The 14216-nt window shown below is 41.5% G+C and overlaps 1 protein-coding gene across 1 annotated transcript in view; it reads right to left on the minus strand.

The window, feature by feature from the left end:
* CHRNA5 (cholinergic receptor nicotinic alpha 5 subunit) overlaps positions 1-13994 on the minus strand; it is a 52525-nt gene extending 38531 nt beyond the window's left edge. Inside the window, exon 1 of the mRNA XM_025893291.2 lies at positions 13691-13994. Within this exon, the coding sequence (XP_025749076.2) occupies positions 13691-13817 (127 nt within the window). The 5' untranslated portion in view covers positions 13818-13994. The remainder of the gene's footprint in view (positions 1-13690) is intronic.
* Positions 13995-14216: the final 222 nt, after the last annotated feature.

Consider the following 14216-nt stretch of genomic DNA (forward strand, 5'->3'; position numbering starts at 1 on the left):
AGTCAATCAGAGAAAGACATGTATCATATGACCTCACTGATAGGAGGAATTCTTAATCTCAGGAAACAAACTGAGGGTTGCTGGAGTGGTGGCCGGTGGGAGGGATGGGGTGGCTGGGTGATAGACATTGGGGAGGGTATGTGCTATGGTGAGCATTGAGAATTGTGTAAGACTGCTGAATCACAGATCTGTACCTCTGAAACAAATAATTAAAAAATTATTTGTTAAAAAAAAGAAGGAGAAGATAGCAGGAGGGGAAGAATGAAGGGGGGGAACCGGAGGGGGAGGCGAACCATGAGAGACTATGGACTCTGAAAAACAAATTGAGGGTTCTAGAGGGGAGGGGGGTGGGGGAATGTGTTAGCCTGGTGATGGGTATTAAAGAGGGCACGTTCTGCATGGAGCACTGGGTGTTATATGCAAACAATGAATCATGGAACACTACATCAAAAACTAATGATGTAATGTATGGTGATTAACACAATAAAAAAAGTGGGGGGAAGAACTGGGGCAGGGTTGAATGACAAGTTTTGCCTTCTACACAGGCCACTCCTTAAAGGCCAGGAGAGGTGTTTGTTTCAACTACAGAAACCAACACAGATCAAGCTAAATGAAGAAAGAGAGGAATATGTTTCAAAGGAAAGAACAAGATAAAAACCTCAGGAAAAAAACCTTTATGAAATGAAGATAAGTAATTTACCTGAAAAAGAACTCAAAGTAATGGTCATAAATATGCTCACCAGACTGGGGAGAAGAACGAATGAACACAGCAAGAACTTCCACAAAGATTTAGAAAATACCTGAAGGTACCAAACAGAAGTCACAGAGTGAAGAATACAGTAACTCAGCTGAAAGAGACAGGAGTTCAACAGCTGATGAGATGAAGGAGAAGAGCAGATCCATCAACTTGAAGACAAGGCAATGGAACTGCCCAAACAGAGCAGCAAAAAGAAAAGAATTTTTAAAAGTGAAGATAAGTTAAGAGATGTTGGGACAACATCAAATGGACTAACCCATCACAGGGGTCCCAGAAAGAGCAGAGAAAGAGAGAGAGGTAGAAATCTATTTAAAACATAATGGCAGAGGTGTACCTGGATGGTGTAGTCAGTTAAACCTCTGGCTCTTGGTTTTGGATCAGGTCATGATCTCTGGGTTGTGGGATTGAGCCCTGCCTTGGGCTCTGTGCTCAGCATGGAGTCTGCTTAAGACTCTCTCTGTCCTTCCACCCCTCTCTAAAATAAGTAAATAAATATTTAAAAATAAATAAATAGGGGTGCCTGGGTGGCTCAGTCGGTTAAGCTCAGGTCACGATCTCAGGATCCTGGGATCACACTCTCAAATAAATAAATAATAAAATCCTTAAACAAACAAATAAATAAATGTGGTGGAAAATGTCCCTAACCTGGGGAAGGAAACAGACATCATGATTCAGAAAGCCCAGAGAGTCCCAAACAGGACCCAAAGAGATCCACACCGAGATACATTATAATTAAAATGTCAGTAGTTAAAAATAAGGAGAAAATATTAAAAGCAGCAAGAGAAAACAACTTATATACAAGTGAACCCCCATAAGGCTATCAGCAGATTTTTCAGCAGAAACTTTGGCAGGCCAAAGAGAGTGGCATGTCAAAGTGCAGAAAGGGAACATTTTCCAACCAAGAATACTCCATCCAGGAGAGTTATCATTCAAAACTGAAGGAGAGAAAAATGGTTTTCCTGACAAGCAAAAGCTAAAAGGGTTCATGACCACAATACCGGCCTCACAAGAAATGTTAAAGGGACTTCTTTAAGCTGAAAAGAAAGAGCACTAATTAATAACAAGAAAATATAGGAAAGAATAAATCTCATTGGAAAGGTAAATATATAGTAAAAGTAGTCGATCACTTACAAAGCTAGTATGAAAGCTAAAAGACAAAAGTAGTAAAAATAACTGTTTACAATAATTAGTTAAGGGATACTGAAGATTAAAAAAATGCAAAATATGACCTCAAAAGCATAAAACATGGGTCAAAGAGTAAAAATGTTGAGCTTTTGAATGGGATCAAACTTAAGTTGTTACCAATTTAAGATAGATTGTTAAAGACCTAAGTTGTTACATGTAAGCCTCATGGTAGTCACAAAGCAAAAACAGATTATAAATACAAAAAAGAAAGAGAAAGGAATATAAATATACCACTAAAGAAAATCATCAAACCACAAAGGAAAAGAACAAGAAAAGACAGGAACTACAAAAACAATCAGTAAGCAGTTAACAAAATGGCAATTAGTACATACCTATCAATAACTACTTTAAATGTAAATGGATTAAATTCCCTAATCAAAAGACAGAGTGGCTGAATGGATTTAAAAACAAAAGACCCATCTATGTGCTGTCTGCAAGAGACTCACTTTAGATCTAAGGACACACACAGACTGAGAGTGAGGGATGGAAAAGATGCCACGAAAACAGAAACCAAAAACACTTGCAGCAGTTATACTTCTATCAGCCTTTAAACAAAGACTGTAATAAAAGACAAATATGGGGGTGCTTGGGTGGCTCACGTGGGGGGGGGCCTGTGACTCTTGATCTCTGGGTTGTGAGTTCGAACCCCATGTTGGTCAGAGAGTGTACTTTAAATAAGTAAACAAAATTTTTTAAAAAGACAAATATGTTTGTTAGATAACGATAAAGAGGACAATCCCCCCAAAAAGGATGTAATATTTGTTAATACTTATTCACCCAACTTGGGAGAACCTAAATATATAAAGCAAATATTAACAGATCTAAAAGGAGAAATAGATAACAATACAATGATAGTAAGGGATTTGAATACCTCACTTACATAAATGGATAGATCATCTAGGCAGAAAATCAACAAGGAAATGCCAGTATTAAAGGACACATTAGACCAGCGGACCTAGATATGTACAGAACATTCTGTCCAAAACAATTGAATATATATTCTTCCAGGATAGATCATATGGTAGGCCACAAATCAAGTCTTAATAAATTTAAGAGGATTAAAGTCATGTCAAGAATCTTTTCTGACCACAACAGTGTGGAAACTAGAAATTAATTACATGAGTAAAACTGGAAAATTCACAAATATGCGGAGATTAAACAGCATGCTATCAAACAGCTAATGGGTTGAAGAAGCAATCAAAAGAGAAATCAAAAAATGCTGAGAGAAATGAAAATGGAAATATAAATACCAAAATTTGTGGGATGCAGCAAAAAAAGTTTTAAGAGGGAAGTTCATAGCTATAAATGTCTACCTCAAGAAACAAGAAAAGTCTCAAACAACATTAACTTTACACTTCAAGGAGCCAGAAGAAGATGAACAAAGCCTAAAGTTAGAAGGAAGGAAATAATGAAGATCAGAGAAGAAATAAATGAAAAGAGACTAAAAAATAAAATAAAGATCAATGAAACTAAGAGCTGATTCCCTGAAAGATAAGCAAAACTGACAAACGTTTAGCCAGACTCATCAAGAAAAAAAGAGAGAGGACCCAAATAAATAAAATCAGAAATGAAACAGGAAATGTTACAAATGATACCACAGAAATACAAAGGCTCATAAAAGACTATTGCAAACAGTTATATGCCAACAAACTGGGCAATCTAGAATAGATAAATTCCTAGGAACACACAACCTATGGACACTGAATCATGGTGAAACAGAAAATCTGAACAGACTGATAACTAGTAAGAAGATTGAATCAGTAATTTAAAACATCCCAGAAAAGAAAAATCCAGGCCCAGATGGCTTCAGTGGTTAATTCTACCAAACATTCAAAGAATTGTTATCAATCCTTCTCAAACTTTCAAATTCTTCCAAAAAATATAAGAGAAAGAAACACTTTTGAACTCATTCTATGAGGCCAACATTAGCCTGAAACAAAAAACCAAACAAGGATGCCACAGAAAAGAGAATTAACAGGCCAATATCCCTGATAAACACAGATGCAATAATCCTCAATTATAGATTAGCAAACCAAATCACCAACACACTAAAAGGATCACTCAATATGATCTAGTGGGATTTATTCCAGGGATGCAAGCACAGTTTAAAATCCAACAAACCATGGCAGAGCTCCCAGGTATCGGAGCGGAGAAGCCAGCTGCAAAGACGGAGCCAAGGAGCGGGCTCTCAGCTCGGGGTTCCCATAAACCGTGATCTGCCGCACATCCGCCTCTCCCGGGAGGAGTGGCGCAGGAGCACACCCCAAGAATCTGCTCGGTTTGGAGACTCCACACGGGGTCGGGTGCCAGAGATAGAAACATTCAGTCACAGGCCAGGTGAGCATGGAGTATGGCCGGAGACTGGGGAGACAGGAGTGATTGACTGCTTTTCTCTGGGGCCGCACTGAGGAGAGGGGCCCCGAGTTCTCGGCTCCTCCGGGCGGAGATTGGGAGGCCGCCATTTTCACTCTCATCCTCCAAAGCTGTACGGAAAGCTTGCAGGGAACAAAAGCTCCCGAGAGCAAACCGGAGCAGATTACTTAGCCCGGACCGGCAAGGGTGGGGCAATTCCGACCCCAGCAAAGACATTTGGGAACCATGGCAACAGGCCCCTCCCCCAGAAGATCAGCACAAACAGCCAGCAAGCCAAGACCAAGTTTACCCATCAAGGAGATTGCCCCAATCAAAAGGAGATCAAGGAGAACAGGAGAACTCCAGCGCTAGGGGAATACAGCACAGAGAATTCATGGCTTTTTCCCCATGATTCTTTAGTCTTTCAAAGTTAATTTTTTTAAATTTTCTTTTCATTTTTCTTTTTCTATTTTTTAAATTTTTCTTCTTTCCTTTTTTAACCAACATCTTATCTTACTTTCCTTTTTTTAAAATCTTTTTTTATTTTCATTTTTATGGTCATATTCTATCCCTTCATCGTATTAACCTTATTTTTGGTATATATATGTTTTCTTTCTTCAAAATTTTGGGATACAGTTTCTTCTAACAGACCAAAATATACCCTAAATCTAGTGTATGGCTTTGTACTAGTCTCCCGCCTGATCGCATTCTCTCCCTTTTTTTCTTTAAATTTTTTTCTTTCTTTTTTCAACCAACTTCTTATCAATTCCTTTTTAAAAAATCTTTTTTAATTTTCATCTTTAGTCATATTCTATCCCTTCATCATATTTACCGTTATTTTTGTATATATATAAGTTTTTCTTTCTTTAAAATTTTGGGATGCAGTTTCTAGTGTGTGGCTCTGTTCTATTCATCAGCCTGATCATATTCTTCTTCTTTTTTTTTTGTTTTCCTTTCTTTTCCCCCCCGGTGTCGGGTCTCTTCTGATTTGTTTAGTGTATATTTTTCTGGGGTTGTATTTTAGCATTTTGTTCTCTCATTCATCTATTCTCCTCTGGACAAAATGACAAGACGGAAAAATTCACCTCAAAAAAAAAAGAACAAGAGGCAGTACCGACTGCCAGGGACCTAATCAATACGGACATTAGTAAGATGTTGGAACTAGAGTTCAGAATGACGATTATAAAGATACTAGCTGGGCTTGAAAAAAAGCATAGAAGATACTAGAGAACCCCTTTCTGGAGAAATAAAAGAACTAAAATCTAACCAAGTCGAAATAAAAAAGGCTATTAATGAAGTGCAATAAAAAAATGGAGGCTCTAACTACTAGGATAAATGAGGCAGAAGAGAGAATTAGTGATATAGAAGACCAAATGATGGAGAATGAAGCAGGTGAGAAAAAGAGACAAACAACTACTGGATCACAAGGGGAGAATTCGAGAGATAAGTGATACCATAACACAAAACAGTATTAGAGTAATTGGGATCCCAGAAAAAGAAGAAGAAGAAAGAGAGAGGGGGGCAGAAGGTATATTGGAGCAAATTATAGCAGAGAACTTCCCTAATGTGGGGAAGGAAACAGGCATCAAAATCCAGGAGGCACAGAGAACCCCCCTCAAAATCAATAAAAATAGGTCAACACCCCGACATCTAATGGTCAAACTTACAAGTCTCAGAGACAAAGAGAAAATCCTGAAAGCAGCTCAGGACAAGAGGTCTCTAACCTACAATGGTAGAAACATTAGATTGGCAACAGACCTATCCACAGAAACCTGGCAGGCCAGAAAGGACTGGCATGATATATTCAGAGCACTAAATGAGAAAAATATGCAGCCAAGACTACTGTATCCAGCTAGGTTGTCATTGAAAATAGAAGGAGAGATAAAGGCTTCCAGGACAAACAAAAACTAAAAGAATTTACGAACGCCAAACCAGCCCTACAAGAAATATTGAAAGAGATCCTCTAAGCAAAGAGAGAGCCTAAAAGTAACATAGACCGGAAAGGAACAGAGACAATACACAGTAACAGTCACCTTACAGGCAATAAACGGCACTAAATTCATATCTTTCAATAGTTACCCTGAATGTAAATGGGCTAATTGCCCCAATCAAAAGACACAGGGTATCATACTGGATAAAAAAACAAGACCCATCAAGAATGCTGTCTGCCAGAGACTCATTTTAGACCAAAACACACCTCTAGATTTAAAGTGAGGGGGTGGAAAACCATTTACCATGCTAATGGACATCAAAAGAAAACTGGGGTGGCAATCCTTATATCAGACAAATTAGGTTTTAAACCAAAGACTGTAATAAGAGATGAGGAAGGACACTCTATCTATCATACTTAAAGGGCCTATCCAACAAAAAGATCTAACAATTGTAAATATCTATGCCCCTAACATGGGAGCAGCCAATTAATAACAAAATCAAATAAACACATTGACAATAATACAATAACAGTGGGAACTTTAACACCCCCCTCAATGAAATGGACAGATCATCTAAGCAAAAGATCAATAAGGAAATAAAGGATTTAAATGACACACTGGACCAGATGGACTTCACAGATATATTCAGAACATTCCATCCCGGGGTGCCTGGGTGGCTCAGTTGGTTAAGCAACTGCCTTCGGCTCAGGTCATGATCCCAGGGTCCTGGGATCGAGCCCCGCATCCGGCTCCCTGCTCGGCAGGAAGCCTGCTTCTCCCTCTCCCACTCCCCCTGCTTGTGTTCCCTCTCTCTCTGTCTCTCTCTCTCTCTCTGTCAATTAAATAAATAAAATCTTTAAAAAAAAAAAAAAAAAAAGAACATTCCATCCCAAAGCAACAGAATACACATTCTTCTCTAGTGCACATGGAACATTCTCCAGAACAGATCACATCCTGGGCCACAAATGAGGTCTCAACCAGTACCAGAAGATTGGGATCATTCCCTGCATATTTTTGGACCACAATGTTTTGAAACTAGAACTCAATCACAAGAGAAAAGTTGGAAAGAACTCAAATACATGGAGGTTAAAGAGCATCCTACTAAGGAATGAATGGGTCAACCAGGAAATTAAAGAAGAATTTAAAAAATTCATGGAAACAAATGAAAATGAAAACACAACTGTTCAAAATCTTTGAGATGCAGCAAACGTGGTCCAAAGAGGAAAGTATATAGCAATATAAGCCTTTCCCAAGAAACAAGAAAGGTCTCAATACACAACCTAACCCTACACCTAAAGGAGCTGGAGAAAGAACACCAAATAAAGCCTAAACCCAGCAGGAGAAGAGAAATAAGAAAGATCAGAGCAGAAATCAGTGAAATAGAAACCAAAAGAACAGTAGAACAGATCAATGAAACTAAAGCTGGTTCTTTGAAAGAATTAATAAGATTGATAAACCCCTGACCAGACTTACCAAAAAGAAAAAGAGAAAGAACCCAAATAAAATCCACAAACCAGTCAATGTGATACACCACATTAACAAAATGAAGGATAAAAATCATATGATCCTTTCCCTCTCCTTTTGCCTCTTCCCTGCCCCAGCTCGTGCTCTGTCTCTTTCTCAAATAAATAAAATCTTTAAAAAAATCTTATGATCATCTCAATAGATGCAGAAAAGCACTTGACAAACTTCAATATCCATTCATGATAAGGACTTACAACAAAGTGGACACTGAGGAAATCCACCTCCAGATCATAAAGGCCATATATGAAAAGCCCACAGCTAACACCATACTCAACTTGTTCCTAACATTAGGAACAAGACAAGGATGGCCACTCTCACCACTTTTATTCAACATAGTACTGGAAGTCTTAGCCAGAAAAATGAAGCAAGAATAAGAAATAAAAGGTATCCACATTGGTAGAGAAGAAGGAAAATTGTAACTACTTCCAGATGACATGATGTTATATATAGAAAACCCTAAAGACTCCACCAAAAAGCTGTGAGAATAAACAAATTTAGTAAAGCTGCAGGATACAAAATCAACACACACACAAAAAATCTGCTTCATTTCTATATACTAATAGCAAACTATCAGAAAGAGCAATTTAAAAAAAAAGTCCCATTTACAGTTGCATCAAAAGAAAAGAAATACCTAGGAATGTATTTAACCAAGGAGATGAAACACCCATATATTGAAAACTACAAGACATTAAAAAAATTGAAGACAACAGAAATAAATGAAAAGATATTCCATGCTCATGGATTGAAAGAATATTGTTAAAATGTCCATACTACCCCAAATAATCTGCAGATTCAACACAACCTCTCTTAAAATTCCAATGGCATTTTTCAAAGAAATAGAACAAATAATCCTAAAATTTACACAGAACCATAAAAACCCAGAATAGTCAATGCAACCTTGAGAGAGAAAGAACAAAGCTGTAGGCATCATGCTCCCTGGTTTCAAACTATATTACAAATCTGCAGTAATTAAAACAGTATGATATCAGCATGAAACCAGACACATGGATCAATGAAACAGAATAAAGAGCTCAGAAATAAATCCATGCTTCTATGGTCAATTAACTTTGGACAAAGGAGCCAAGAATATACAAGGAGGAAAGGACAATCTCTTCAATAAATGGTGTTGGGAGACAGGACAGCCACATGCAAAAGAATGAAACCGGACCACTTTCTTACACCATGCACAAAAATTAACTCAAAATGGTTTAAAGACCTGAATGTAAAATCTGAAACCACGAAACTCCTGGAAGAAAACATCGGTGGTAAGCTCCTTGACACAGGTCTTGGCGATAATTTTCCGAATCCGACACCAAAAGCAAAAGCAACAAAAGCAAAAAATAAATAAATTGGACTACATTATCCTAGAAAGCTTGCACACAGCAGAGGAAACCACACATGCACAGAGAAAAATCTGGATGGACTAACATCACATTGTTAGCAGCAACTTGCTGGTACTTACAGATAATGGTGTATGAGTGTGTACTTCCCAATTTCTTTTCTTTCTTTCTTTCTTTCTTTCTTTCTTTTTTTTTTTTTTTTTTTGCATTAAACCTGTAAACTCCTGCTAGGGGAAAAAAAAATGTTCTTTTCAAAGGGGAAGAAAAAAAGGTAATGGTGTGGACGTGGCAATGGAGAGCTAGCGTGGCCATATTCCAGGCTCTGCCATTGGACAAGTAAGCAGCACTGGACAGGACAACAGAGGAGCCCGTTTCCTTGAGCGAGAACCGGGTCTCTAAGGCCCAGAGGTGGAGGGAATGTTTTGTAGAGAATTGACCACACTTTCCTCAGGAGTCTGTTATTCTTGGCATGTTTCTATTAAAGCCCCTAACACACTTTGGTGCAAATATTTGTTTGTGTGACTGTCAAAACATTAGATTACATGCTTCAAAAATACACTTGATCTTAGCCAAAAGGCCGAGAAGCGATACATGCTTCAAAAATAAAAGTTCATGCTATCCTTTTTGTCAGAATATTCAAATATTCATATTTAATTGCTCTTTTTACTGGTTAAAGGCTTTATTTTATAATTCCACTTAAGAAAAAGCTTAAGTTTTCTGAATTAAATACAGTTAGGAGAAACAATATCATGCTTCCTCAAAATGGAAACAGACCATTTAAATTAAAATTTTAGTTAAAGAGCAGAAAAGGATCATTAAAATAATCTCTTCTACTGTCATTTTAAAACTATACCTATGCTGTTCTGGAGAGCAGACTTCTAAACAAACAAGTTATAAACTTTTTTTCAACAACTATTCCAATATTTGCCAACTCACATTGTCAGGACATACTTATTTAATATTAACTTAAAATTACATCTGAAAAAAAATAATTCCAATTCTTAAGGGAGAAGAATAATACTATTAAAAGAAAAATGTTCTGTACTGAAATTACTGTGCTAAAAACTCATATCCTAATTATAAGAAATTACTTGCTAGATCTAATTTGTAGATTATAGGTTGAAAAAAAAGCCCTATTCTGACAAATGACTGAAAACCTTTCAAAGTTCCATTGCTAGGCTACATTAGTAAGTCAGGTACATCAGGAAATATACAGACAGAACCCTACCTGCCAGGTGCTCACAATCTAGCTCATAGAGTGTGTTTAGTGTTTAATTTCAAATAATGTGAAAGGTTTGCCTGAGGACCTGAGGCACCTAGAGACTCTTTCGGATGCCATCACAAAAGGAGAGATGACAGCCACTATGTGTGTATTCCTGTTAGCTTCTGAAAATAACTAAAGGTGACAAGAAAAAAAATCTTTCATAGCTCTCATTTTCCATGAAATAATTATTGTAGTTCCCTTTTAATGACAGAACTTATTACCATATATACTAAAAATAAAGTTTCAACCACTTAAAATGTCACACAGCAAAGAAATATAACTGACTAATCACTGCCCCAATCATGGTCAGGTCAGTTAAAAAGGCTGGTATTATCTTAATGTACTAATTATTCTCTTTTTTAAGTTCTTAATTCATTTTTCGTAACCTCTACACTCCAACTGTGGGGTCGAACTCATGACCCCGAGGTCAAGAATCACACACTCTTCCGGCTGAGTCAGCCAGGTGCCCCACTATTCTTTAATACAGACAAAATTGCCTCTTGAACCACTTTTCAAATTCTGCAATTTTCCACCACCCATGTAAGTATGGTTGCTGGCAGACTAGACTTTTCTTCCCCTGAGGATTGGCTCACAGAAAACCATAAGAAATAGTGATTATTAAAATTCTAAGATAAATATTGGGGCGACTGGGTGGCTCAATCAGTGAAGCAGAGTCCTGGGATCAGGTCCCAAATCAGGCTCCCTGCTCAGCAGGGGGTCTGCTTCTCTCTCTCCCTCTGCCCCTCCTCCTGCTCGGGCTCTCTCTCTCCAATAAATAAATAAGATCTTTTTAAAAAAAGTAAAATTCTAAGATAAACACAAAACCAACAAAATGTAAATATAAAAGCAATTATGGCTGAAGGGACCTAAACATCTACTACCACCCTCTCATTCTAAAGAAGGAGAAATAAAACAAGGTCAAGCTACATGCCCAGGGAAACGGCAAGTTAGGGGCAGGTCTCCAAATAGTACTGTAAGCCACCCTACACTCAAAGGCAGTTATACACAAATGCCATCAACATCTAGGAGCAAGTGTGCAATTCCATCATCCATTTGATATCACTTTGTTCTTCAAATGATCACTTACTAAGAGCACACAGAATCTTGGGAATTTCAGAGCTGGAGGGGGGAGCCATTAATGACTCCTCACTTTCCAGATGAGTAAACTAATGTCCAGAGAGACATTACCACTCCGTTCATTCCTCTACAAACAATTACTGGACCCCTACAATAAGCCAGGTCTTAGAGATGCAAAGACACACAGGATAAGATCCCAGTTCTTACTCTTCACTACAGAGAACACACTGACGGTCACCAGAGGGTAGGTGGAGGTGGCGATGGGGGGGAACAGGGGGTGGGGACGAAGAGCACACTTACCGTGGTGAGCACAGAGTCACGTACAGAATTCCTAAATCACAATATTGTACACCTGAAACTAAGAGAGTATGTGAACTATACTGAAATTAAAATTGAAAAAAAAATTCCAGTTAAGGAGCTCACGCGGGACAAAGAGAAAGCATAACTGTAATAGAACATGGTGTTATTTTAAGGGAGGGCTTGGCTAGTAGACTGGGCCAGAAAGGAGGAATGAATCATCCTGATTGTTTGAATATGACACTGGACACCAAGCAGGAGCACAAAGCTACTGACACCATTTAATGCTTGACGATAATGTTTTATAGTAAAACAGATGAAAAAAGTTCTACTTTCACCAAAAGGTGCTGGAAACTATCGCTTTCTAGACTGTCAGGCACAGCACCTGGCGTTTCACGCATATTACTTAATTCTGAAGATGACGCAGAGGTAAGCGATATTATCCCCATTATTTCAAAGGAAGCTAACCAAAACGCACTTGTTCACGTGAATATGATACACCAGAGTCATAATGTGAACCCAGGCTTGTCTGGATCCAAACATCACATCCCTTTCTTTCTGTTATAACACTCTCAGCACAGGATTTTCTTTAAGTGTTTAAATCACCTCCACATTCTCTTCAGTCTCTATAAGCAATACATCCTGCAATAAATAATTCTAGTCTTCAAGATTATTAATTCCTAGAATCAGAAATCATTGTTTAAAAAGCTGAAGGAAAGACAAGAAAAGATTCTTCCTATACCTGAATAACATGTCCTCCTCTCTTTAAGAAACTTACTTATAAAAACTGAAATACTGATGTGAATTTCGGCTTTCATCTTTTCCCTTTTCTATGCTTAGATCACATCATAGGTGCTCCATAAATGGTATTTTTCTTCAAGATATCGAGAGGACGAACTCTGAAATCTTCTAAGCACTTGAAATTGGAAGAGGTACATTTCTTTGTTTCTATTCCTGTCCAGAACATCTTATCATCCCGAAGGCTGAAAAAAGCCCCGCTCTCAGGAGCCAAGGCAGCACTGAGGATGCAAACGAGTCTCCCAGCAGCCAGGGAAGTCAGCTGCCTGGCAATCTACAAACACCTGCCGGCGCAGATTTTCAAACGCTGCCAGGACGGGGGGGGGGGGGGGGGGGGGGGGGGGGGGGGGGGGGGAAGACAGGGGCCAGGGGCGGAAGGTCAGGTCTTGACCCCTAGTATTAACCCTAAAGAAGCTCCACGCTTGCCTGTGAATAAAGGAACAACGTGGGAAGCCCAGCCGAAGGCACGAAGGGTGAGCCCTGCTAGGGAACAACGGCCTCTGTTACTGAGGAAGTTGTATTGGCGAGTACGCTGTGTCACCCAGCAGGGATGCAGGTCATGGCACAAACCCCAGGTGGCCTCTCGGAATTTGAATGAACACATCTGGGCATTCAAACTGAACCCTCGCTCAAGCCCCCAGGAGACAAAATAAGTAATAACTAACCTCTGCCCCAAGGTTTTCCGCGCAAGCCGTAGCTGGGGCACCGGCGCGAAGCTGCCCGGCGACCCCCGCTGCCCGGTGCCTCCAGGCCCCCGGACCCCTGCCGCCCGGCAATCCCCGTCCCGCGCCGTGAGCCCCGCCCCCCGATCGCCCCGTGCCCCTTGCCTTCCCGAGATCCCTGTCCCGCGCCCCGCGCCCCCTGACCCTTCTGTGCCCCCCGGCCCCCCGTAATCCCCGGACCCCCGCCGCCCCGTGCCTCGGCCGCCCGGCGATCCCCACCCCGCGCCCTGCGCCCCCTGACCGGTCTGCGCCCCACCTCCCGGCCTCGCTGCGCCCCCCCGAACCCATGCCTCCCCGTGTCCCCTGACCGGTCTAAGCACCCCCCGGCCGCCCCGCGATCCCCGCCCGGAGTCCTGCGCCCCCCGGACTCCGGCCGCCCCGCGACCCCTGCCCGGTGCTCTGAGGGCGAACGCAGGGGCTGCGCTCCGGCCGCCCAGCCTCACCTCCAGGCGCTCCGCCCCCCGCGCCGGCCGGGCCCCAGCGCCCCGCGACCAGCTGAAAGAGGAGGAGGAGGCGGAGCGGGCGGGACCCGAGGCCGAGGACCACGGGCCGGGACCCCCACGCAGACATCGCCCGGCTCCGCGCGGGAACGCAGGCGGCCGCCTCACGACGGCGGCGCGGGAAGGGAACTCGGGCTCCAGAGGGATGAAACCGGGAGGTGGGTCGGAGCCAAGGGGGAACGGCGCTGCTGCGGAGTGGCTGCTCCGCTCGTGCTCCTCAGTCCCGGGCCGGCGCGGCCACCTCAGCCCGCAGGATTCCCGCGGGCTCGCGGCGTCTGAGGAGGCTCGCGCGCCCGGCCCCGCCCCGGCCCCGCCCGCCTGCCCGTAGCCCCGCCTCCGTTTTCCCCGGCCCGCCTTTGGCCCCGCCTTTGCCCCCCCTCTCTGCTTAGAAGCTGGCTTAGAGCCAAAGCTCCGCCTTTTCCGCGCATGGCCCCGCCCCCGGATGGCTCCGCCCCCGAACTGGCCGGGC

Source organism: Callorhinus ursinus, unplaced genomic scaffold (assembly GCF_003265705.2).
Source record: "Callorhinus ursinus isolate GAN/ISIS: 27379988/994484 unplaced genomic scaffold, GSC_fseal_2.0 scaffold45, whole genome shotgun sequence".
In the NCBI taxonomy this organism is placed as follows: domain Eukaryota; kingdom Metazoa; phylum Chordata; class Mammalia; order Carnivora; family Otariidae; genus Callorhinus; species Callorhinus ursinus.